Source organism: Physella acuta, unplaced genomic scaffold (genome assembly GCF_028476545.2).
Source record: "Physella acuta isolate Inbredline_101_S28 unplaced genomic scaffold, ASM2847654v3 ptg001542l, whole genome shotgun sequence".
Lineage (NCBI taxonomy): Eukaryota > Metazoa > Mollusca > Gastropoda > Physidae > Physella > Physella acuta.
In genome coordinates, this window is record NW_026733057.1 from 368 (window position 1) to 24,908 (window position 24,541).

Genomic DNA, 24,541 nt, shown 5'->3' on the forward strand with positions numbered 1-24,541 from the left:
ATAGTATAGAAAATCTATGGATGAGGGCCAAACGGAAGCTGAAACGACAATTCGGAGCCAGGCAAATTCTATTTCCATCTTACTTGAAAGAATTTGTATTTTGTTGTTCTGTTGTAGGCAGGAATGTTTTCAGCTCATTCCTTTTGGTGCTGGCTAAAATGTATCCAGTCAAGTAGGTAATGTTTAAAGTTATCGAGTAGGCTACTTTTTACGATGCATGAAGATTACTAAATTTAAATATAACCCAAGTTTAACTTTAGGATTATCAATAAATTACGTCACACTACTGCAGTAAAGAGGGGGATTGAACTTTAGTCACATGTTAGGAGGAGATGGGACATCTACTTAAAAATTTTGACATCATTTACAGATGACCCCCCCCCCCCCCCCAAATAAAAAAATTGCCAACAATGTTGGAACTTCAAACTTAGTGTGATGTATGTTGATAGAGAAACAAATCTCTACGTTGTATGTAGCCTTTATAGACCTACTATATACATACAAACATAACACATACTTCCATAAGCTGCCAAAATATATCTTGTTTCTTCTAATACAGTATTCATTTATCCAGCATAAACTAAACAGTAAAAAAAATGTCCAAACTTTGTTTCTTATCCAGTTGTCAGCAGTCAGTATGCAGACATTTGTTCTGGACGTACCTGCAGTGAGTGTATTGCCCAAGACTACAGCTGTGCCTGGTGTAAACAAAAGGTATCATCTGATGTAGTAGGCCTACATTGTATTTTTTTATTTATTTTCTTTTTTCAAAGTCACAGTATTAAATCAATTTTTAAAATGTTAGCTTGGAAGTTTAGTGATATCATGAAAGGTAACATGTCTTTAAATGTATACAATAGAACTTTAGTTCTTCAAGATGTCAGCATGAGACACGCCTAGAGAATGCAGGATGTGACCCTCAGTTTATTGAAAAAACCATCACTACACAATCATTTATTAAGGTAAAATCTATTTATGTTCTTTCTAACCAAACTTTTGTGCCTTCACTTGCTTGTAACATACCACCCCTACCTCATGACACCTCCACAAACATGACCCCCCCCCCCCACCACAAAAATGAACATGACAGCCCCACAAAGATACCACCCCACAAACATGACACCCCCCCCCCCCACACACACACACACAAACATGACACCCCCACAAACATACCACCCCACAAACATGACACCCCCATCTTTGCAGTTTATACCCTACAGAGACAGTGGAATCAGTAATCCACAAACCACCTCCCACTTTGTGGATGTAATGTCTTAACCACAATCCCTTACAACCCCCCCCCCCCCCCTCCAATCAGCAGGCATGATCAAGCTTATGACACTCAAATGAAATGTATTGTATGAGTATACTGTTATTACTTTTAACAAAAGTGTTTTAGTCACTGTCTAACAGAATATACAATCAATGACCAAAACAAGTTATAAAATCATTGAATAGGGGTCTATAAATGACATGGCACTCCTAAGAGGAGGAACAGAATTTGGTGATAATATGTGATGATAGGGAGGAGGTACGTTAGAAAATATGACTTCAATCTAAAAGTTCTAAAAACACTGATTGAAACAAGTTATAACACACCCGAAAGTACACAAACAGTATTATAAAGAAAATCAAATACAAAGTAAGTTGGAGTGTGTTATTATTTTAATCAACAACACATCAGATAATTTTAAAACTGTTAACATGAAGGATTTTTTACCACTTGTAGATTTTAGATGAAAAATAAATCTGAACATCAAATTTTAAAACTAATAATTGCTGGTAGAATTGATTTTTTTAAAGAAAAACAAAAGTAATTTTTTATTAATGTTAAAACAAAGTCAAAACACCAACTTTAAAGAATAAATACTAAAACTGAGACAATATTTTGACTACATATTTTCCCTAGAAAAAAAAACTAATTTAAATTCATATGTGAGTGGTGGGTTAACCCTTAAAGCGCGCGCCACATGGCTTTACGCGTTATAAGTTATGTAACAGCAAAGCCACAATCGTGGCTTGGCGGGCTTTCAGGGTTAATAAAAGTAACAATAGCTGGCTAAAGATGGAGAGACTTCTCCATAACTAGGCACTGTCAGATTTAATGGCATAGTTTTTCTTTGTTCCCCCAATTTAGAATGAACCTGTGCGAGACAGTAACTCAACCAATCGGGATGCCATCCAAATTCAGCCACAAAAAGTTGCTCTCACTACCAGAATTAGTGAGTCAATTTCTATTTTTGTTGAAGGCTGAACAGCTAACACACTTATGTCTTTATTTTTTACTGCCAAAGTTATTGATTGCTTTTTGCTTTTAATCTATAACTGTTTTCATTACAGGAGAGGACAGAGTTATCCAATTGGTCTTCAGGGCTGCCAATAACTTCCCTGTTGATTTGTATTTTCTCTTTGACAACTCTCTCAGTATGGAAAAGCAAATTCAAACCCTGGGCACACTGGCAAACAATATTGGTAAAAAAAAAGTCTCTCTGATTATTAACTACAGTTTAGTTTGAATGTGCAGCTTAACAAATCTGCCAGGTCAAATGTTATAAATGTTGGCCAGATATTTTATTAACCTAACCAAGTTGATTTAATAAGCTTGCTTTGTCCCTCTGTTATGATTATAGCAGAAGGGGAATGACACGTTGAGATTAAAGAATGATTAAAGTGTCTTCAAGTTGCTTCTATTTGTGTTGCCAGGGCTGTCTATTAGAAATATCTCCAGTAACTTCACCATGGGATATGGGGTGTTTCAAGATAAAGTCATTCTTCCCTTCACAGACACAAGTCCGCTTAAGTAAGATTTCCTGCACATTTATGCTCTTGTGTTTATTGTTCCACTCATGTTGATCAAATTTTTTTTGTTTTAGAATTCTAACGTGTTTGTAAACTCTTGCGCTGCAAAAGCAGAATTTTTTTTTTTCAAGCTGGTTAAAAGAATGACCGTTTTTAAGGACTTGTCATCTTCACTTGTCCCATGTCTTATGTTGTCATCCCATCTTGTCATCTCATCTTGTCATCTCATCTTGTCATCTCATCTTGTCATCTCATCTTGTCATCCCATCTTGACATCCCATCTTGACATCCCATCTTGTCATCCCATCTTGTCATCTCATCTTGTCATCCCATCTTGTCATCTCATCTTGTCATCTCATCTTGTCATCTCATCTTGTCATCTCATCTTGTCATCCCATCTTGTCATCTCATCTTGTCATCCCATCTTGTCATCCCATCTTGTCATCTCATCTTGTCATCTCATCTTGTCATCTCATCTTGTCATCTCATCTTGTCATCTCATCTTGTCATCCCATCTTGTCATCTCATCTTGTCATCCCATCTTGTCATCTCATCTTGTCATCCCATCTTGTCATCTCATCTTGTCATCTCATCTTGTCATCTCATCTTGTCATCCCATCTTGTCATCTCATCTTGTCATCTCATCTTGTCATCTCATCTTGTCATCTCATCTTGTCATCCCATCTTGTCATCTCATCTTGTCATCCCATCTTGTCATCTCATCTTGTCATCCCATCTTGTCATCCCATCTTGTCATCTCATCTTGTCATCTCATCTTGTCATCTCATCTTGTCATCTCATCTTGTCATCTCATCTTGTCATCCCATCTTGTCATCTCATCTTGTCATCCCATCTTGTCATCTCATCTTGTCATCTCATCTTGTCATCTCATCTTGTCATCTCATCTTGTCATCCCATCTTGTCATCTCATCTTGTCATCTCATCTTGTCATCTCATCTTGTCATCTCATCTTGTCATCTCATCTTGTCATCCCATCTTGACATCCCATCTTGACATCTTGTCTAATCGTCATGTCAATCAATTAACTTATTGAACCACCACTACAACTTGCACAGGTTGCAGAATCCCTGTGTTGGAACAAGCAGGGGTCAGTGCGCTCCTCCATTTGAGTTCAAACATTTGCTGACTATGACTAATGATATCAAGCTATTTACAGTGAGTTATTGAATGTGTCAATATCAAACAATTTAAAGAGAGTTATTAAAGGTGTTGATATCAAATATTTTACATTGAGATGTTGCATGTATCAAAGGCATTAATAGTGAAACCAAATAGCTGTTAATTTTTATTTTCTACCAGAATGCAGTACAAAGCACTTCCTTAACTGGCAACTTGGATCACCCTGAAGGTTCTACAGATGCCATATTGCAAGCCGTTGCATGCCAGGTGAGATGGCTCATGAAGTACTTGAAGCAACTGTAAAATCCATCCTTTAAACATGTCAGCTATTTTTAAAAGTAGAGTTGGAATCTAACTGTTGACTTGATCTCATGTTTTAATTTCAGTTAGAATTGACATTTTGATTTATGTTTTATTTTCAGCAAGAAATTGGGTGGAGAAATAAGAGCCGTAAATTGTTGATTTTTGCATCAAATGATAGATTTCATTTAGCAGGTGATGGCAGGGTACGTGGACCATCACTTGTTGCACAAAATAAATGTTTGTTAATATGTCAGTAGATGCAATAGATTTATCTAAAATTGGACCATAACTTGTTGCACAAAATAAATGTGTTAGTAGATGCAATAGATTTATCTAAAATTGGACCATAACTTGTTGCAGAAAATAAATATGTTAGTAGATGTAATAGATTTATCTAAAATTGGACAGTTTAACACTAGTCATCACATCTGTCTTCACTGTTGAGAGATAGCTTGTGTATGATCTGTCATCACTGACAGCTTGTGTATTGTGTGTTCCAGCTAGCTGGCATTGTCCTGCCAAATGACGGCCATTGTCACTTGGATTCACAAAAGAGATATTCAAAAGAACTTGAGCAGGTAAAGAGAATGTCCATTGGCTTGACCTTGAACACATATTAAAATATTTATAGTTTTAGCATGATCTTTAACGCATTTTTAAAATATTTTTTCATTTGTTTAAGTTTAATGGAATTTTTTTTTAATAATTTAACATTGGTAGATCTATATATTTTCCTCATTAAAGTTATACAAGTGTTTAAAATATTTTGTTTATATAAATTCAAAATACAACTTTTCCATGTTATTCTTATGTGTCATAAAATAACACAGGTACTATGAGAATATGAATTAATTCAACTTTCCCCATCTAGGACTACCCATCTGTGAGTCAGCTATCCCACATTGTGAACAAGAATGATGTACACATCATTTTTGCTGTCACTGAAGCTCAGGAAAAACTTTTTAAAAGTTTTTCTGAGAGAATTCCTGACTCAATAGTGGAGATTTTACATGAATCTGGCGGGCCAACAAGCCAAAACATCAAAGATATTATTGAAAAAAAATACAAGGTAAACAGTTTGTCTTGACAGATTAACCCAGGCTTGACTGTTAAAAGCTCATCTATAAATAATGTCCTGCACTTCAGGAAAAGGGATTTAAACTATATTAATGATGTTCTATATGGGGGGGGGGGGGGGGGGTAGAGAAATGCCACTAGTATTTGTTATTTAAAAATTGTTAATTTCCTTAAAATTATAGTTATATAAGGAAATGGATGGAAATATGAGACATCATTGTAGAAGGGGTCTTGCTTAGGTTGATATTTGGGATAGGATATAAAACGGATGGAATTTATATGTCATTAATGGGTGACTTAAAATTAACTTAAACTCTTTCAACAAAGAGCATATAATTTGTCCATAGTCTAGACAGTTAGCAGTTGACCAATAGCAGGGGAGAGTATACATGCATATTTAACTGTCCTGTCCAAAGTCCTCTAGTAAGACTTTAGAAATCTGAAGGGAGACCAAATGCTTGCCATTGACATCTTTAGCACCAAATTTATACTTTAGAAATCAAATTTGACTTTCAGCAAGCTAAAGAGTGGTGTAATATGCCATCATTTGAAGGCTGTTGTAACAGTAACGTATAAGGATTAGAATCAGTATAGAGGACTGACCCTAGTGATAGTGCTGCTAACCTTTAGAGTGATAGGACCTAGTCAGTTTTTTTCCGCTTTGGTTTACACTAACCTATCCTCTGCACTTGTGGTCACTTTTTCCTAATCTTCATGGTCATTGGTCCTGTACAGCGACATTATGGTTCACATATGCAAAAAGTATTAATCTTGTGTTAGGATATGTTATATCTCTATAGAATGTGGTCAGAAAAACTGACTGCTCCCATTCAAATTAAACTGGGCAAGATTGTACAAATGTACAGAAATTAACTTTTATGAACTATAGACCTACTACAAAAATACTGCTTTATAAAATATAGAACTACTACAAAATTACTTCTTTATAAAATATAGAATTACTCCAAAACTACAGCTTTTATGAAATATAAATATCCAGTACAAATATCATTCCCTCAACAGGAAATGTTATCAGAAGTAGAAATCATGCACACATCAGTGGAAGGTATTGATGTCCAGGTTAGGGCAACAAGTCCTAAATGTGATCTGTGAGTTTTTTTAGGCTTATATTTTTTTTAAAAGATCAAGATTTAGGTTTTATTTTGCCAACAGTTACTTTCAATACTAATGCAATTGTCAAATATTAACTATATATGTTTAAAACTATTTGCATTATTTCATTTTTTCATCATAAATATATTTTAATTCTAGGCTGAAAAAATCTAAGTAACGTTTTAATATATATTTGGATAAAGAATAAAAATGTACCTTTCATTGACACATTATTTGTTATCATTGCTTTAAGTTTCTATAAACTTCAATATTTCAGTTCAACATATTCATAGATTAAGAAAGAATCTACGGATTATTCAATTATTTATTGCTGTTACATAGTCATTTTTGCTATTTTAAAAGTGTCAATACCATATTTTGCAGGTCAGAGAATCTTAACAAATGTAAAGGCATTAAAATTGGCGATGAGGTAAAGAAAATTTGAAATCCTTTTTTGTTGTTGGTCTGATATTACAGTGGGTTGTAGTCACTAAATATTCTGATCAATCAACTATTGGCATGCTAAGATTAAATTTGTGGATATTTAACAAAGAAATTATTAAAAGCATTTTAAAATTTCATTTCCATTTCTTTTCCCAAAATGTGTTTGATTTTTAAATTGTAAAACATCAAATGAAATATGAAGCTCTAAAGTTATAACTTTCCTGTAAGATTTAAACAGCATTTTATACAGTTTTATCAGTGGAAACTACCTCTTGTTCCCTAGGTGCTTCATTGCTAATTTGATAATAATTTTTTTTTAACAGATCACATTTGAGGTACACATCAAAGCTACGCAATGTCCTAAAGTCAAAGGTCAAAAAAAATTTATTGAATTTAACCCAAAGTCTTTGAAAAGTGACAAAATGATCCTGGAAATTGACATCATTTGTGATTGCCCATGTGACTCTGATAATTCAACTTGGGTAGGTAACTCTTTTTCTTTTTTTTTTAACCTTCTTGGGACGACCGGGCCAATCTATCGGCCGTCGGTTTTATAACCAAAAAGACGCGCAGCCGATCTATCGGCTGGGTGTCAGCCGTGATAGTAGAAGCCGCACAATTGGCTTTCTAGTAACATATCAGCCAATCAGATTGCTAACTATTTTAGTACATATCTAGCACTTCAATGGCAGCTTCCATTGAAAGTTTACTTATTTTTTTGTTTTTTATCTATTGTTTTTAGTGCCGTGAGTCCTATCGTAAATTTTCTTATGTCCAAAAGTCCAGTCATCAAAATATACTTAGAAATTCTAATGTAGAAATAATAATCAGTAAATTAGTACAGATTATTGAATAGATGTTTGTTGATTATTTAGATTAGCATTACAGAGAGAGAAAATGTGTTTTTATAAAAATTAATGTAATTTAGTTCAGTCAAATTTTTTTCGTGCATAAATTATGCAAATCAGAAAGCTTACATATAAATATGTTGAGATTTTTATTAGATTCATCAAAATCCTATTAGCTCATTCAATAATTAGTTTATTTTTTTCAAGTTTTTTGTGTGATACAAGTGCAAAACTTGAAAGTAGGCTCTGTCTTCTTAGCACCGGCTCTCTAATTTAGCTACGTCTTAAGAGGGTTAACAAGAGGATAAAACAAAGTTCAAGAACTGTTAAAAAAAATAGCACCTTGTATTATATATACATATCTTAGTGATGTCCCTTGAATGTCTAGTCTGTGTTTACTGTGTAGTTTATATCAGTGAGTTTACTATTAATAAAGTCTTGAGAGAAGATGTTATTTGAGCTGTATTCTCTATGTCTAATAAAGTATTGACATTAACTTGATGGTGTCTACTGTTATATTCCAAGTGCTAGAAAAAGAGCAATGTAACACCTAAACTAGATCTATGTATTTTGTAATATTGCTGCTGTTGCTCTATTTAGGAGTACAACAGTAAAGATTGCAGTAATGGAAATGGCACTTTAAAATGTGGCATGTGTGAGTGCCACAAGGATTACTTCGGTGCATTTTGTGAGTGTGACCAGAAAGGGCTGATCCTGGAAAACTCACCCTGCATAAAGTATGTCTGATTTTATCAACCTTTCAGATAGTTCAGTCTAACCTTAAACTCACCCTGCATAAAGTATGTCTGATTTTATCAACCTTTCAGATAGTTCAGTCTTTAATCTAACCTTAAACTCACCCTGCATAAAGTATGTCTGATTTTATCAACCTTTCAGATAGTTCAGTCTTTAATCTAACCTTAAACTCACCCTGCATAAAGTATGTCTGATTTTATCAACCTTTCAGATAGTTCAGTCTTTAATCTAACCTTAAACTCACCCTGCATAAAGTATGTCTGATTTTATCAACCTTTCAGATAGTTCAGTCTTTAATCTAACCTTAAACTCACCCTGCATAAAGTATGTCTGATTTTATCAACTTTTCAGATAGTTCAGTCTTTAATCTAACCTTAAACTCACCCTGCATAAAGTATGTCTGATTTTATCAACTTTTCAGATAGTTCAGTCTTTAATCTAACCTTAAACTCACCCTGCATAAAGTATGTCTGATTTTATCAACCTTTCACATAGTTCAGTCTTTAATCTAACCTTAAACTCACCCTGCATAAAGTATGTCTGATTTTATCAACTTTTCAGATAGTTCAGTCTTTAATCTAACCTTAAACTCACCCTGCATAAAGTATGTCTGATTTTATCAACCTTTCACATAGTTCAGTCTTTAATCTAACCTTAAACTCACCCTGCATAAAGTATGTCTGATTTTATCAACTTTTCAGATAGTTCAGTCTTTAATCTAACCTTAAACTCACCCTGCATAAAGTACGTCTGATTTTATCAACCTTTCAGATAGTTCAGTCTTTAGTCTAACCTTAAACTCACCCTGCATAAAGTATGTCTGATTTTATCAACCTTTCACATAGTTCAGTCTTTAATCTAACCTTAAACTCACCCTGCATAAAGTATGTCTGATTTTATCAACTTTTCAGATAGTTCAGTCTTTAATCTAACCTTAAACTCACCCTGCATAAAGTACGTCTGATTTTATCAACCTTTCAGATAGTTCAGTCTTTAGTCTAACCTTAAACTCACCCTGCATAAAGTATGTCTGATTTTATCAACTTTTCAGATAGTTCAGTCTTTAATCTAACCTTAAACTCACCCTGCATAAAGTATGTCTGATTTTATCAACTTTTCAGATAGTTCAGTCTTTAATCTAACCTTAAACTCACCCTGCATAAAGTATGTCTGATTTTATCAACTTTTCAGATAGTTCAGTCTTTAATCTAACCTTAAACTCACCCTGCATAAAGTATGTCTGATTTTATCAACCTTTCAGATAGTTCAGTCTTTAATCTAACCTTAAACTCACCCTGCATAAAGTATGTCTGATTTTATCAACTTTTCAGATAGTTCAGTCTTTAATCTAACCTTAAACTCACCCTGCATAAAGTATGTCTGATTTTATCAACTTTTCAGATAGTTCAGTCTTTAATCTAACCTTAAACTCACCCTGCATAAAGTATGTCTGATTTTATCAACTTTTCAGATAGTTCAGTCTTTAATCTAACCTTAAACTCACCCTGCATAAAGTATGTCTGATTTTATCAACCTTTCACATAGTTCAGTCTTTAATCTAACCTTAAACTCACCCTGCATAAAGTATGTCTGATTTTATCAACTTTTCAGATAGTTCAGTCTTTAATCTAACCTTAAACTCACCCTGCATAAAGTACGTCTGATTTTATCAACCTTTCAGATAGTTCAGTCTTTAGTCTAACCTTAAACTCACCCTGCATAAAGTATGTCTGATTTTATCAACTTTTCAGATAGTTCAGTCTTTAATCTAACCTTAAACTCACCCTGCATAAAGTATGTCTGATTTTATCAACTTTTCAGATAGTTCAGTCTTTAATCTAACCTTAAACTCACCCTGCATAAAGTATGTCTGATTTTATCAACTTTTCAGATAGTTCAGTCTTTAATCTAACCTTAAACTCACCCTGCATAAAGTATGTCTGATTTTATCAACCTTTCAGATAGTTCAGTCTTTAATCTAACCTTAAACTCACCCTGCATAAAGTATGTCTGATTTTATCAACTTTTCAGATAGTTCAGTCTTTAATCTAACCTTAAACTCACCCTGCATAAAGTATGTCTGATTTTATCAACTTTTCAGATAGTTCAGTCTTTAATCTAACCTTAAACTCACCCTGCATAAAGTATGTCTGATTTTATCAACTTTTCAGATAGTTCAGTCTTTAATCTAACCTTAAACTCACCCTGCATAAAGTATGTCTGATTTTATCAACCTTTCAGATAGTTCAGTCTTTAATCTAACCTTAAGCTCACCCTGCATAAAGTACGTCTGATTTTATCAACTTTTCAGATAGTTCAGTCTTTAATCTAACCTTAAACTCACCCTGCATAAAGTATGTCTGATTTTATCAACTTTTCAGATAGTTCAGTCTTTAATCTAACCTTAAACTCACCCTGCATAAAGTATGTCTGATTTTATCAACCTTTCAGATAGTTCAGTCTTTAATCTAACCTTAAACTCACCCTGTATAAAGTACGTCTGATTTTAACAACCTTTCAGATAGTTCAGTCTTTAGTCTAACCTTAAACTCACCCTGTATAAAGTACGTCTGATTTTATCAACTTTTCACATAGTTCAGTCTTTAATCTAACCTTAAATCAAATATGTTTGAGTTAACTTGAATTATTTTTAAAAAACGCAACATCTTAAACTATGACAATTTTTTTCTGATGAATCCCACATTAAAAGCATATAGAAAAGATCTTGCAGGCAGTAACGAACTCTTTAAATTTTAACGAGCATGTAAATTGTGTGGCAGACCAGGGGACAACTCCTCCCTCGAGTGCAGTGGACAAGGCAAGTGTGAGTGTAAGGTCTGCAAGTGTAATGATGACTACAGCGGGACTTACTGTGATTGTTACGACAAGGGCTGTGAACTTTATAACAAAGAAATATGTGGAGGTAGGCGTGGTTACTGTGATTGTTATATGTGGAGGTAGGTGTGGTTACTGTGATTGTTATATGTGGAGGTAGGTGTGGTTACTGTGATTGTTATATGTGGAGGTAGGTGTGGTTACTGTGATTGTTATATGTGGAGGTAGGTGTGGTTACTGTGATTGTTATATGTGGAGGTAGGTGTGGTTACTGTGATTGTTAGGAAAATATCAGTGGTGTGTGGTGGAATTGCCAACAAGTTGATAAACTGTAGTGACAATTTAAGCGCAATTTCTTTATGTTATCCATAACAATTTTAAATCGAGATAAATCATATATTCAGCAAATAAATAATGCAACACAAGTAGTTTTAATAATTCAAAACAAAATAGAAAAAATATTTATTAACGAGATTTTAAAAAATTTGCGGACATGTAGGGGGTATTTTATATATCTATCTCTATATTGCTATATAGTACTGTAGTGTATTATGTATAATGTAATATTTTTTAAAAATTTTATGACCGAACAAGCTGCGGTAAAGCTGCGGACACACATCCAGAAATGACGAATTAATAATCGCAATTCCAGTATGGAAATTGCCCTAAAAAGACATTAACAATGATGACATGTTATATACAAAGTTGTCAAAATTTAGTATTTTGGACTATTAGGGGAATCCCACGAACGCAGAAATATGTGGAGTTTGGTTTGTTTACTGTGACTGTAAAAACTGAATTGCAAAGAAATGTTATGCACAATTTTCCTAAGCTGTTCACATACTTTGTATAGACACATATTTTAAAATTTTGGTTATCTAAAAATTATTTATTGGACAACAAATGTGAGATTTCTGCCTACAGGACCCTCCCGTGGCAAATGTGTCTGTGGTCAGTGTCTTTGTCAGCCAGAGTTCTCAGGAAGTAACTGTGGATGTTCCAACTCAAACCAAACCTGTATGCTCAACAATGTAGGTTTCTCTGTCAGTCTTGTAAACAATGTAGGTATCTCTGTCAGTCTTGTAAACAATGTAGGTGTCTCTGTCAGTCTTGTAAACAATGTAGGTGTCTCTGTCAGTCTTGTAAACAATGTAGGTTTCTCTGTCAGTCTTGTAAACAATGTAGGTGTCTCTGTCCGTCTTGTAAACAATGTAGGTGTCTCTGTCAGTCTTGTAAACAATGTAGGTTTCTCTGTCAGTCTTGTAAACAATGTAGGTGTCTCTGTCAGTCTTGTAAACAATGTAGGTGTCTCTGTCAGTCTTGTAAACAATGTAGGTGTCTCTGTCAGTCTTGTAAACAATGTAGGTGTCACTGTCAGTCTTGTAAACAATGTAGGTGTCTCTGTCAGTCTAGTAAACAATGTAGGTGTCTCTGTCAGTCTTGTAAACAATGTAGGTGTCACTGTCAGTAAACAATGTAGGTGTCTCTGTCAGTAAACAATGTAGGTGTCTCTATCAGTCCTGTAAACAATGTAGGTGTCACTGTCAGTCTTGTAAACAATGTAGGTGTCTCTGTCAGTAAACAATGTAGGTGTCTCTGTCAGTAAACAATGTAGGTGTCTCTGTCAGTAAACAATGTAGGTGTCTCTATCAGTCCTGTAAACAATGTAGGTGTCACTGTCAGTCTTGTAAACAATGTAGGTGTCTCTGTCAGTAAACAATGTAGATGTCTCTGTCAGTAAACAACGTAGGTGTCTCTGTCAGTAAACAATGTAAAAATTTCCATTTGATTGTATCAGAAAACAATGTAAAAACTTCCATTTGATTGTACCAGTAAACAATGTAAAAACTTCCATTTGATTGTACCAGAAAACAATGTAAAAACTTCCATTTGATTGTACCAGAAAACAATGTAAAAACTTCCATTTGATTGTACCAGTAAACAATGTAAAAACTTCCATTTGATTGTACCAGTAAACAATGTAAAACCTTCCATTTGATTGTACCAGAAAACAATGTAAAAATTTCCATTTGATTGTACCAGAAAACAATGTAAAAACTTCCATTTGATTGTACCAGAAAACAATGTAAAAACTTCCATTTGATTGTACCAGAAAATGTGCAGTGATGCAGGAGACTGTGTCTGTGGTGGCTGTGATTGCAAAAAAGGCTACACTGGACTTTTTTGTGAAAACTGTTTTGTAAGTACACATATCTTAACTGTCTGACTGCAAGTGAAATATTCAGTGGTTTGTTTTATTTAATGCTTTAAAGAACTACTTGAAACAAGCAATGATTGTATTGTTATATATTTGCTCCCAGCAAATTTTATTCACTATAGATATATGGTTTCTGCCCTAGACATGTGGCAGCTTTAACATTGACTCACTATTTCCCTTCAGTTGTGTGGGGACACAGTGTGTGTGTGTGACATTAACATTGACTCAACATTTCCCTTCAGTTGTGTTAGGACAGTGTGTGTGTGACATTAACATTGACTCACTATTTCCCTTCAGTTGTGTGGGGACACAGTGTGTGTCTGTGTGACATTAACATTGACTCACTATTTCCCTTCAGTTGTGTGGGGACAGTGTGTGTGTGACATTAACATTGACTCACTATTTCCCTTCAGTTGTGTGGGGACAGTGTGTGTGTGTGACATTAACATTGACTCACTATTTCCCTTCAGTTGTGTGGGGACAGTGTGTGTCTGTGTGACATTAACATTGACTCACTATTTCCCTTCAGTTGTGTGGGGACACTGTGTGTGTGACATTAACATTGACTCACTATTTCCCTTCAGTTGTGTGGGGACACTGTGTGTGTGACATTAACATTGACTCACTATTTCCCTTCAGTTGTGTGGGGACAGTGTGTGTCTGTGTGACATTAACATTGACTCACTATTTCCCTTCAGTTATGTGGGGACAGTGTGTGTGTGTGTGACATTAACATTGACTCACTATTTCCCTTCAGTTGTGTGGGGACACTGTGTGTGTCTGTGTGACATTAACATTGACTCACTATTTCCCTTCAGTTGTGTGGGGACACTGTGTGTGTGACATTAACATTGACTCACTATTTCCCTTCAGTTGTGTGGGGACAGTGTGTGTCTGTGTGACATTAACATTGACTCACTATTTCCCTTCAGTTGTGTGGGGACACTGTGTGTGTGACATTAACATTGACTCACTATTTCCCTACAGTTGTGTGGGGACAGTGTGTGTCTGTGTGACATTAACATTGACTCACTATTTCCCTTCAGTTGTGTGGGGACAGTGTGTGTCTGTGTGACATTAACATTGACTCACTATTTCCCTTCAGTTGTGTGGGGACAGTGTGTGTCTGTGTGACATTAACATTGACTCACTATTTCCCTTCAGTTGTGTGGGGACACTGTGTGTGTCTGTGTGACATTAACATTGACTCACTATTTCCCTTCAGTTGTGTGGGGACACTGTGTGTGTGACATTAACATTGACTCACTATTTCCCTTCAGTTGTGTGGGGACAGTGTGTGTCTGTGTGACATTAACATTGACTCACTATTTCCCTTCAGTTGTGTGGGGACACTGTGTGTGTGACATTAACATTGACTCACTATTTCCCTTCAGTTGTGTGGGGACAGTGTGTGTCTGTGTGACATTAACATTGACTCACTATTTCCCTTCAGTTGTGTGGGGACACTGTGTGTGTGACATTAACATTGACTCACTATTTCCCTTCAGTTGTGTGGGGACAGTGTGTGTCTGTGTGACATTAACATTGACTCACTATTTCCCTTCAGTTGTGTGGGGACAGTGTGTGTGTGTGTGACATTAACATTGACTCACTATTTCCCTTCAGTTGTGTGGGGACACTGTGTGTGACATTAACATTGACTCACTATTTCCCTTCAGTTGTGTGGGGACACAGTGTGTGAGACGCTGTGTGTGACATTAACATTGACTCACTATTTTCCTTCAGTTATGTGGGGACAGTGTGTGTCTGTGTGACATTAACATTGACTCACTATTTCCCTTCAGTTGTGTGGGGACAGTGTGTGTCTGTGTGACATTAACATTGACTCACTATTTCCCTTCAGTTGTGTGGGGACACAGTGTGTGTGACATTAACATTGACTCACTATTTCCCTTCAGTTGTGTGGGGACAGTGTGTGTCTGTGTGACATTAACATTGACTCACTATTTCCCTTCAGTTGTGTGGGGACACAGTGTGTGTGACATTAACATTGACTCACTATTTCCCTTCAGTTGTGTGGGGACAGTGTGTGTCTGTGTGACATTAACATTGACTCACTATTTCCCTTCAATTGTGTGGGGACTGTGTGTGTGTGACATTAACATTGACCCACTATTTCCCTTCAGTTGTGTGGGGACAGTGTGTGTATGTGTGACATTAACATTGACTCACTATTTCCCTTCAGTTGTGTGGGGACACTGTGTGTGTGACATTAACATTGACTCACTATTTCCCTTCAGTTGTGTGGGGACACAGTGTGTGTCTGTGTGACATTAACATTGACTCACTATTTCCCTTCAGGTGTGTGGGGACAGTGTGTGTCTGTGTGACATTAACATTGACTCACTATTTCCCTTCAGTTATGTGGGGACAGTGTGTGTGTGTGTGACATTAACATTGACTCACTATTTCCCTTCAGTTGTGTGGGGACACTGTGTGTGTCTGTGTGACATTAACATTGACTCACTATTTCCCTTCAGTTGTGTGGGGACACTGTGTGTGTGACATTAACATTGACTCACTATTTCCCTTCAGTTGTGTGGGGACAGTGTGTGTCTGTGTGACATTAACATTGACTCACTATTTCCCTTCAGTTGTGTGGGGACACTGTGTGTGTGACATTAACATTGACTCACTATTTCCCTACAGTTGTGTGGGGACAGTGTGTGTCTGTGTGACATTAACATTGACTCACTATTTCCCTTCAGTTGTGTGGGGACAGTGTGTGTCTGTGTGACATTAACATTGACTCACTATTTCCCTTCAGTTGTGTGGGGACAGTGTGTGTCTGTGTGACATTAACATTGACTCACTATTTCCCTTCAGTTGTGTGGGGACACTGTGTGTGTCTGTGTGACATTAACATTGACTCACTATTTCCCTTCAGTTGTGTGGGGACACTGTGTGTGTGACATTAACATTGACTCACTATTTCCCTTCAGTTGTGTGGGGACAGTGTGTGTCTGTGTGACATTAACATTGACTCACTATTTCCCTTCAGTTGTGTGGGGACACTGTGTGTGTGACATTAACATTGACTCACTATTTCCCTTCAGTTGTGTGGGGACAGTGTGTGTCTGTGTGACATTAACATTGACTCACTATTTCCCTTCAGTTGTGTGGGGACACTGTGTGTGTGACATTAACATTGACTCACTATTTCCCTTCAGTTGTGTGGGGACAGTGTGTGTCTGTGTGACATTAACATTGACTCACTATTTCCCTTCAGTTGTGTGGGGACAGTGTGTGTGTGTGACATTAACATTGACTCACTATTTCCCTTCAGTTGTGTGGGGACACTGTGTGTGACATTAACATTGACTCACTATTTCCCTTCAGTTGTGTGGGGACACAGTGTGTGAGACGCTGTGTGTGACATTAACATTGACTCACTATTTTCCTTCAGTTATGTGGGGACAGTGTGTGTCTGTGTGACATTAACATTGACTCACTATTTCCCTTCAGTTGTGTGGGGACAGTGTGTGTCTGTGTGACATTAACATTGACTCACTATTTCCCTTCAGTTGTGTGGGGACACAGTGTGTGTGACATTAACATTGACTCACTATTTCCCTTCAGTTGTGTGGGGACAGTGTGTGTCTGTGTGACATTAACATTGACTCACTATTTCCCTTCAGTTGTGTGGGGACACAGTGTGTGTGACATTAACATTGACTCACTATTTCCCTTCAGTTGTGTGGGGACAGTGTGTGTGTGTGACATTAACATTGACTCACTATTTCCCTTCAGTTGTGTGGGGACAGTGTGTGTCTGTGTGACATTAACATTGACCCACTATTTCCCTTCAGTTGTGTGGGGACAGTGTGTGTATGTGTGACATTAACATTGACTCACTATTTCCCTTCAGTTGTGTGGGGACACTGTGTGTGTGACATTAACATTGACTCACTATTTCCCTTCAGTTGTGTGGGGACACAGTGTGTGTCTGTGTGACATTAACATTGACTCACTATTTCCCTTCAGTTGTGTGGGGACAGTGTGTGTATGTGTGACATTAACATTGACTCACTATTTCCCTTCAGTTATGTGGGGACAGTGTGTGTGTGTGTGACATTAACATTGACTCACTATTTCCCTTCAGTTGTGTGGGGACACTGTGTGTGTCTGTGTGACATTAACATTGACTCACTATTTCCCTTCAGTTGTGTGGGGACACTGTGTGTGTGACATTAACATTGACTCACTATTTCCCTTCAGTTGTGTGGGGACAGTGTGTGTCTGTGTGACATTAACATTGACTCACTATTTCCCTTCAGTTGTGTGGGGACACTGTGTGTGTGACATTAACATTGACTCACTATTTCCCTACAGTTGTGTGGGGACAGTGTGTGTCTGTGTGACATTAACATTGACTCACTATTTCCCTTCAGTTGTGTGGGGACAGTGTGTGTCTGTGTGACATTAACATTGACTCACTATTTCCCTTCAGTTGTGTGGGGACAGTGTGTGTCTGTGTGACATTAACATTGACTCACTATTTCCCTTCAGTTGTGTGGGGACACTGTGTGTGTGACATTAACATTGACTCACTATTTCCCTTCAGTTGTGTGGGGACAGTGTGTGTCTGTGTGACATTAACATTGACTCACTATTTCCCTTCAGTTGTGTGGGGACACTGTGTGTGTGACATTAACATTGACTCACTATTTCCCTTCAGTTGTGTGGGGACAGTGTGTGTCTGTGTGACATTAACATTGACTCACTATTTCCCTTCAGTTGTGTGGGGACACTGTGTGTGTGACATTAACATTGACTCACTATTTCCCTTCAGTTGTGTGGGGACAGTGTGTGTCTGTGTGACATTAACATTGACTCACTATTTCCCTTCAGTTGTGTGGGGACAGTGTGTGTGTGTGACATTAACATTGACTCACTATTTCCCTTCAGTTGTGTGGGGACACTGTGTGTGACATTAACATTGACTCACTATTTCCCTTCAGTTGTGTGGGGACACAGTGTGTGAGACGCTGTGTGTGACATTAACATTGACTCACTATTTTCCTTCAGTTATGTGGGGACAGTGTGTGTCTGTGTGACATTAACATTGACTCACTATTTCCCTTCAGTTGTGTGGGGACAGTGTGTGTCTGTGTGACATTAACATTGACTCACTATTTCCCTTCAGTTGTGTGGGGACACAGTGTGTGTGACATTAACATTGACTCACTATTTCCCTTCAGTTGTGTGGGGACAGTGTGTGTCTGTGTGACATTAACATTGACTCACTATTTCCCTTCAGTTGTGTGGGGACACAGTGTGTGTGACATTAACATTGACTCACTATTTCCCTTCAGTTGTGTGGGGACAGTGTGTGTCTGTGTGACATTAACATTGACTCACTATTTCCCTTCAATTGTGTGGGGACTGTGTGTGTGTGACATTAACATTGACCCACTATTTCCCTTCAGTTGTGTGGGGACAGTGTGTGTATGTGTGACATTAACATTGACTCACTATTTCCCTTCAGTTGTGTGGGGACACTGTGTGTGTGACATTAACATTGACTCACTATTTCCCTTCAGTTGTGTGGGGACACAGTGTGTGTCTGTGTGACATTAACATTGACTCACTATTTCCCTTCAGTTGTGTGGGGACAGTGTGTGTATGTGTGACATTAACATTGACTCACTATTTCCCTTCAGTTGTGTGGGGACACTGTGTGTGACATTAACATTGACTCACTATTTCCCTTCAGTTGTGTGGGGACACAGTGTGTGAGACGCTGTGTGTGACATTAACATTGACTCACTATTTTCCTTCAGTTATGTGGGGACAGTGTGTGTCTGTGTGACATTAACATTGACTCACTATTTCCCTTCAGTTGTGTGGGGACAGTGTGTGTCTGTGTGACATTAACATTGACTCACTATTTCCCTTCAGTTGTGTGGGGACACAGTGTGTGTGACATTAACATTGACTCACTATTTCCCTTCAGTTGTGTGGGGACACAGTGTGTGACATTAATATTGACTCACTATTTCCCTTCAGTTGTGTGGGGACAGTGTGTGTGTGACATTAACATTGACTCACTATTTCCCTTCAGTTGTGTGGGGACAGTGTGTGTGTGTGACATTAACATTGACTCACTATTTCCCTTCAGTTGTGTGGGGACAGTGTGTGTCTGTGTGACATTAACATTGACTCACTATTTCCCTTCAGTTGTGTGGGGACACTGTGTGTGTGACATTAACATAGACTCACTATTTCCCTTCAGTTGTGTGGGGACAGTGTGTGTCTGTGTGACATTAACATTGACCCACTATTTCCCTACAGTTGTGTGGGGACAGTGTGTGTCTGTGTGACATTAACATTGACTCACTATTTCCCTTCAATTGTGTGGGGACTGTGTGTGTGTGACATTAACATTGACTCACTATTTCCCTTCAGTTGTGTGGGGACAGTGTGTGTGTGTGTGACATTAACATTGACTCACTATTTTCCTTCAGTTATGTGGGGACAGTGTGTGTCTGTGTGACATTAACATTGACTCACTATTTCCCTTCAGTTGTGTGGGGACAGTGTGTGTCTGTGTGACATTAACATTGACTCACTATTTCCCTTCAGTTGTGTGGGGACACTGTGTGTGTCTGTGTGACATTAACATTGACTCACTATTTCCCTTCAGTTGTGTGGGGACACTGTGTGTGTGACATTAACATTGACTCACTATTTCCCTTCAGTTGTGTGGGGACAGTGTGTGTCTGTGTGACATTAACATTGACTCACTATTTCCCTTCAGTTGTGTGGGGACACTGTGTGTGACATTAACATTGACTCACTATTTCCCTTCAGTTGTGTGGGGACACAGTGTGTGAGACGCTGTGTGTGACATTAACATTGACTCACTATTTTCCTTCAGTTATGTGGGGACAGTGTGTGTCTGTGTGACATTAACATTGACTCACTATTTCCCTTCAGTTGTGTGGGGACACAGTGTGTGAGACGCTGTGTGTGACATTAACATTGACTCACTATTTTCCTTCAGTTATGTGGGGACAGTGTGTGTCTGTGTGACATTAACATTGACTCACTATTTCCCTTCAGTTGTGTGGGGACAGTGTGTGTCTGTGTGACATTAACATTGACTCACTATTTCCCTTCAGTTGTGTGGGGACACAGTGTGTGTGACATTAACATTGACTCACTATTTCCCTTCAGTTGTGTGGGGACACAGTGTGTGACATTAATATTGACTCACTATTTCCCTTCAGTTGTGTGGGGACAGTGTGTGTGTGACATTAACATTCTCACTATTTCCCTTCAGTTGTGTGGGGACAGTGTGTGTGTGTGACATTAACATTGACTCACTATTTCCCTTCAGTTGTGTGGGGACAGTGTGTGTCTGTGTGACATTAACATTGACTCACTATTTCCCTTCAGTTGTGTGGGGACACTGTGTGTGTGACATTAACATTGACCCACTATTTCCCTTCAGTTGTGTGGGGACAGTGTGTGTATGTGTGACATTAACATTGACTCACTATTTCCCTTCAGTTGTGTGGGGACACTGTGTGTGTGACATTAACATTGACTCACTATTTCCCTTCAGTTGTGTGGGGACAGTGTGTGTCTGTGTGACATTAACATTGACTCACTATGTCCCTTCAGTTGTGTGGGAACAGTGTGTGTGTGTGACATTAACATTGACTCACTATTTCCCTTCAGTTGTGTGGGGACACTGTGTGTGACATTAACATTGACTCACTATTTCCCTTCAGTTGTGTGGGGACACAGTGTGTGAGACGCTGTGTGTGACATTAACATTGACTCACTATTTTCCTTCAGTTATGTGGGGACAGTGTGTGTCTGTGTGACATTAACATTGACTCACTATTTCCCTTCAGTTGTGTGGGGACAGTGTGTGTCTGTGTGACATTAACATTGACTCACTATTTCCCTTCAGTTGTGTGGGGACACAGTGTGTGTGACATTAACATTGACTCACTATTTCCCTTCAGTTGTGTGGGGACACAGTGTGTGACATTAATATTGACTCACTATTTCCCTTCAGTTGTGTGTGGACAGTGTGTGTGTGACATTAACATTGACTCACTATTTCCCTTCAGTTGTGTGGGGACAGTGTGTGTGTGTGACATTAACATTGACTCACTATTTCCCTTCAGTTGTGTGGGGACAGTGTGTGTCTGTGTGACATTAACATTGACTCACTATTTCCCTTCAGTTGTGTGGGGACACTGTGTGTGTGACATTAACATTGACTCACTATTTCCCTTCAGTTGTGTGGGGACAGTGTGTGTCTGTGTGACATTAACATTGACCCACTATTTCCCTACAGTTGTGTGGGGACAGTGTGTGTCTGTGTGACATTAACATTGACTCACTATTTCCCTTCAATTGTGTGGGGACTGTGTGTGTGTGACATTAACATTGACTCACTATTTCCCTTCAGTTGTGTGGGGACAGTGTGTGTGTGTGTGACATTAACATTGACTCACTATTTTCCTTCAGTTATGTGGGGACAGTGTGTGTCTGTGTGACATTAACATTGACTCACTATTTCCCTTCAGTTGTGTGGGGACAGTGTGTGTCTGTGTGACATTAACATTGACTCACTATTTCCCTTCAGTTGTGTGGGGACACTGTGTGTGTCTGTGTGACATTAACATTGACTCACTATTTCCCTTCAGTTGTGTGGGGACACTGTGTGTGTGACATTAACATTGACTCACTATTTCCCTTCAGTTGTGTGGGGACAGTGTGTGTCTGTGTGACATTAACATTGACTCACTATTTCCCTTCAGTTGTGTGGGGACACTGTGTGTGTGACATTAACATTGACTCACTATTTCCCTTCAGTTGTGTGGGGACAGTGTGTGTCTGTGTGACATTAACATTGACTCACTATTTCCCTTCAGTTGTGTGGGGACACTGTGTGTGTGACATTAACATTGACTCACTATTTCCCTTCAGTTGTGTGGGGACAGTGTGTGTCTGTGTGACATTAACATTGACTCAACATTTCCCTTCAGTTGTGTGGGGACAGTGTGTGTGTGTGACATTAACATTGACTCACTATTTCCCTTCAGTTGTGTGGGGACACTGTGTGTGACATTAACATTGACTCACTATTTCCCTTCAGTTGTGTGGGGACACAGTGTGTGAGACGCTGTGTGTGACATTAACATTGACTCACTATTTTCCTTCAGTTATGTGGGGACAGTGTGTGTCTGTGTGACATTAACATTGACTCACTATTTCCCTTCAGTTGTGTGGGGACAGTGTGTGTCTGTGTGACATTAACATTGACTCACTATTTCCCTTCAGTTGTGTGGGGACACAGTGTGTGTGACATTAACATTGACTCACTATTTCCCTTCAGTTGTGTGGGGACAGTGTGTGTCTGTGTGACATTAACATTGACTCACTATTTCCCTTCAGTTGTGTGGGGACAGTGTATGTATGTGTGACATTAACATTGACTCACTATTTCCCTTCAGTTGTGTGGGGACAGTGTGTGTCTGTGTGACATTAACATTGACTCACTATTTCCCTACAGTTGTGTGGGGACACAGTGTGTGTGACATTAACATTGACTCACTATTTCCCTTCAGTTGTGTGGGGACACAGTGTGTGACATTAACATTGACTCACTATTTCCCTTCAGTTGTGTGGGGACACTGTGTGTGTGACATTAACATTGACTCACTATTTCCCTTCAGTTGTGTGGGGACAGTGTGTGTCTGTGTGACATTAACATTGACTCACTATTTCCCTACAGTTGTGTGGGGACACAGTGTGTGTATGTGTGACATTAACATTGACTCACTATTTCCCTTCAGTTGTGTGGGGACAGTGTGTGTGTGACATTAACATTGACTCACTATTTCCCTTCAGTTGTGTGGGGACAGTGTGTGTGTGACATTAACATTGACTCACTATTTCCCTTCAGTTGTGTGGGGACAGTGTGTGTCTGTGTGACATTAACATTGACTCACTATTTCCCTTCAGTTGTGTGGGGACACTGTGTGTGACATTAACATTGACTCACTATTTCCCTTCAGTTGTGTGGGGACACAGTGTGTGAGACGCTGTGTGTGACATTAACATTGACTCACTATTTTCCTTCAGTTATGTGGGGACAGTGTGTGTCTGTGTGACATTAACATTGACTCACTATTTCCCTTCAGTTGTGTGGGGACAGTGTGTGTCTGTGTGACATTAACATTGACTCACTATTTCCCTTCAGTTGTGTGGGGACACAGTGTGTGTGACATTAACATTGACTCACTATTTCCCTTCAGTTGTGTGGGGACACAGTGTGTGACATTAATATTGACTCACTATTTCCCTTCAGTTGTGTGGGGACAGTGTGTGTGTGACATTAACATTGGCTCACTATTTCCCTTCAGTTGTGTGGGGACAGTGTGTGTGTGTGACATTAACATTGACTCACTATTTCCCTTCAGTTGTGTGGGGACACTGTGTGTGTGACATTAACATTGACTCACTATTTCCCTTCAGTTGTGTGGGGACAGTGTGTGTCTGTGTGACATTAACATTGACCCACTATTTCCCTACAGTTGTGTGGGGACAGTGTGTGTCTGTGTGACATTAACATTGACTCACTATTTCCCTTCAATTGTGTGGGGACTGTGTGTGTGTGACATTAACATTGACTCACTATTTCCCTTCAGTTGTGTGGGGACAGTGTGTGTGTGTGTGTGACATTAACATTGACTCACTATTTTCCTTCAGTTATGTGGGGACAGTGTGTGTCTGTGTGACATTAACATTGACTCACTATTTCCCTTCAGTTGTGTGGGGACAGTGTGTGTCTGTGTGACATTAACATTGACTCAACATTTCCCTTCAGTTGTGTGGGGACAGTGTGTGTGTGTGTGACATTAACATTGACTCACTATTTCCCTTCAGTTGTGTGGGGACAGTGTGTGTCTGTGTGACATTAACATTGACTCACTATTTCCCTTCAGTTGTGTGGGGACAG

The 24,541-nt window shown here is 38.3% G+C and overlaps 1 protein-coding gene across 1 annotated transcript in view; it reads left to right on the forward strand.

Annotated features, from left to right (window-relative positions):
* Window positions 1–622: 622 nt before the first annotated feature.
* The window catches only part of LOC131928764 (integrin beta-1), a gene marked incomplete at its 5' end in the record, with an annotated part of 28,849 nt that continues 4,930 nt past the window's right edge, over window positions 623–24,541 (forward strand). Inside the window, 17 exon segments of the mRNA XM_059284882.1 lie at window positions 623–714; window positions 861–962; window positions 2,138–2,222; window positions 2,341–2,472; window positions 2,704–2,800; window positions 3,876–3,975; window positions 4,120–4,206; window positions 4,362–4,445; window positions 4,743–4,820; window positions 5,114–5,311; window positions 6,343–6,428; window positions 6,817–6,862; window positions 7,200–7,358; window positions 8,325–8,461; window positions 11,261–11,403; window positions 12,240–12,346; window positions 13,429–13,515. Coding sequence (XP_059140865.1) covers window positions 623–714; window positions 861–962; window positions 2,138–2,222; window positions 2,341–2,472; window positions 2,704–2,800; window positions 3,876–3,975; window positions 4,120–4,206; window positions 4,362–4,445; window positions 4,743–4,820; window positions 5,114–5,311; window positions 6,343–6,428; window positions 6,817–6,862; window positions 7,200–7,358; window positions 8,325–8,461; window positions 11,261–11,403; window positions 12,240–12,346; window positions 13,429–13,515 — 1,820 coding nt within the window.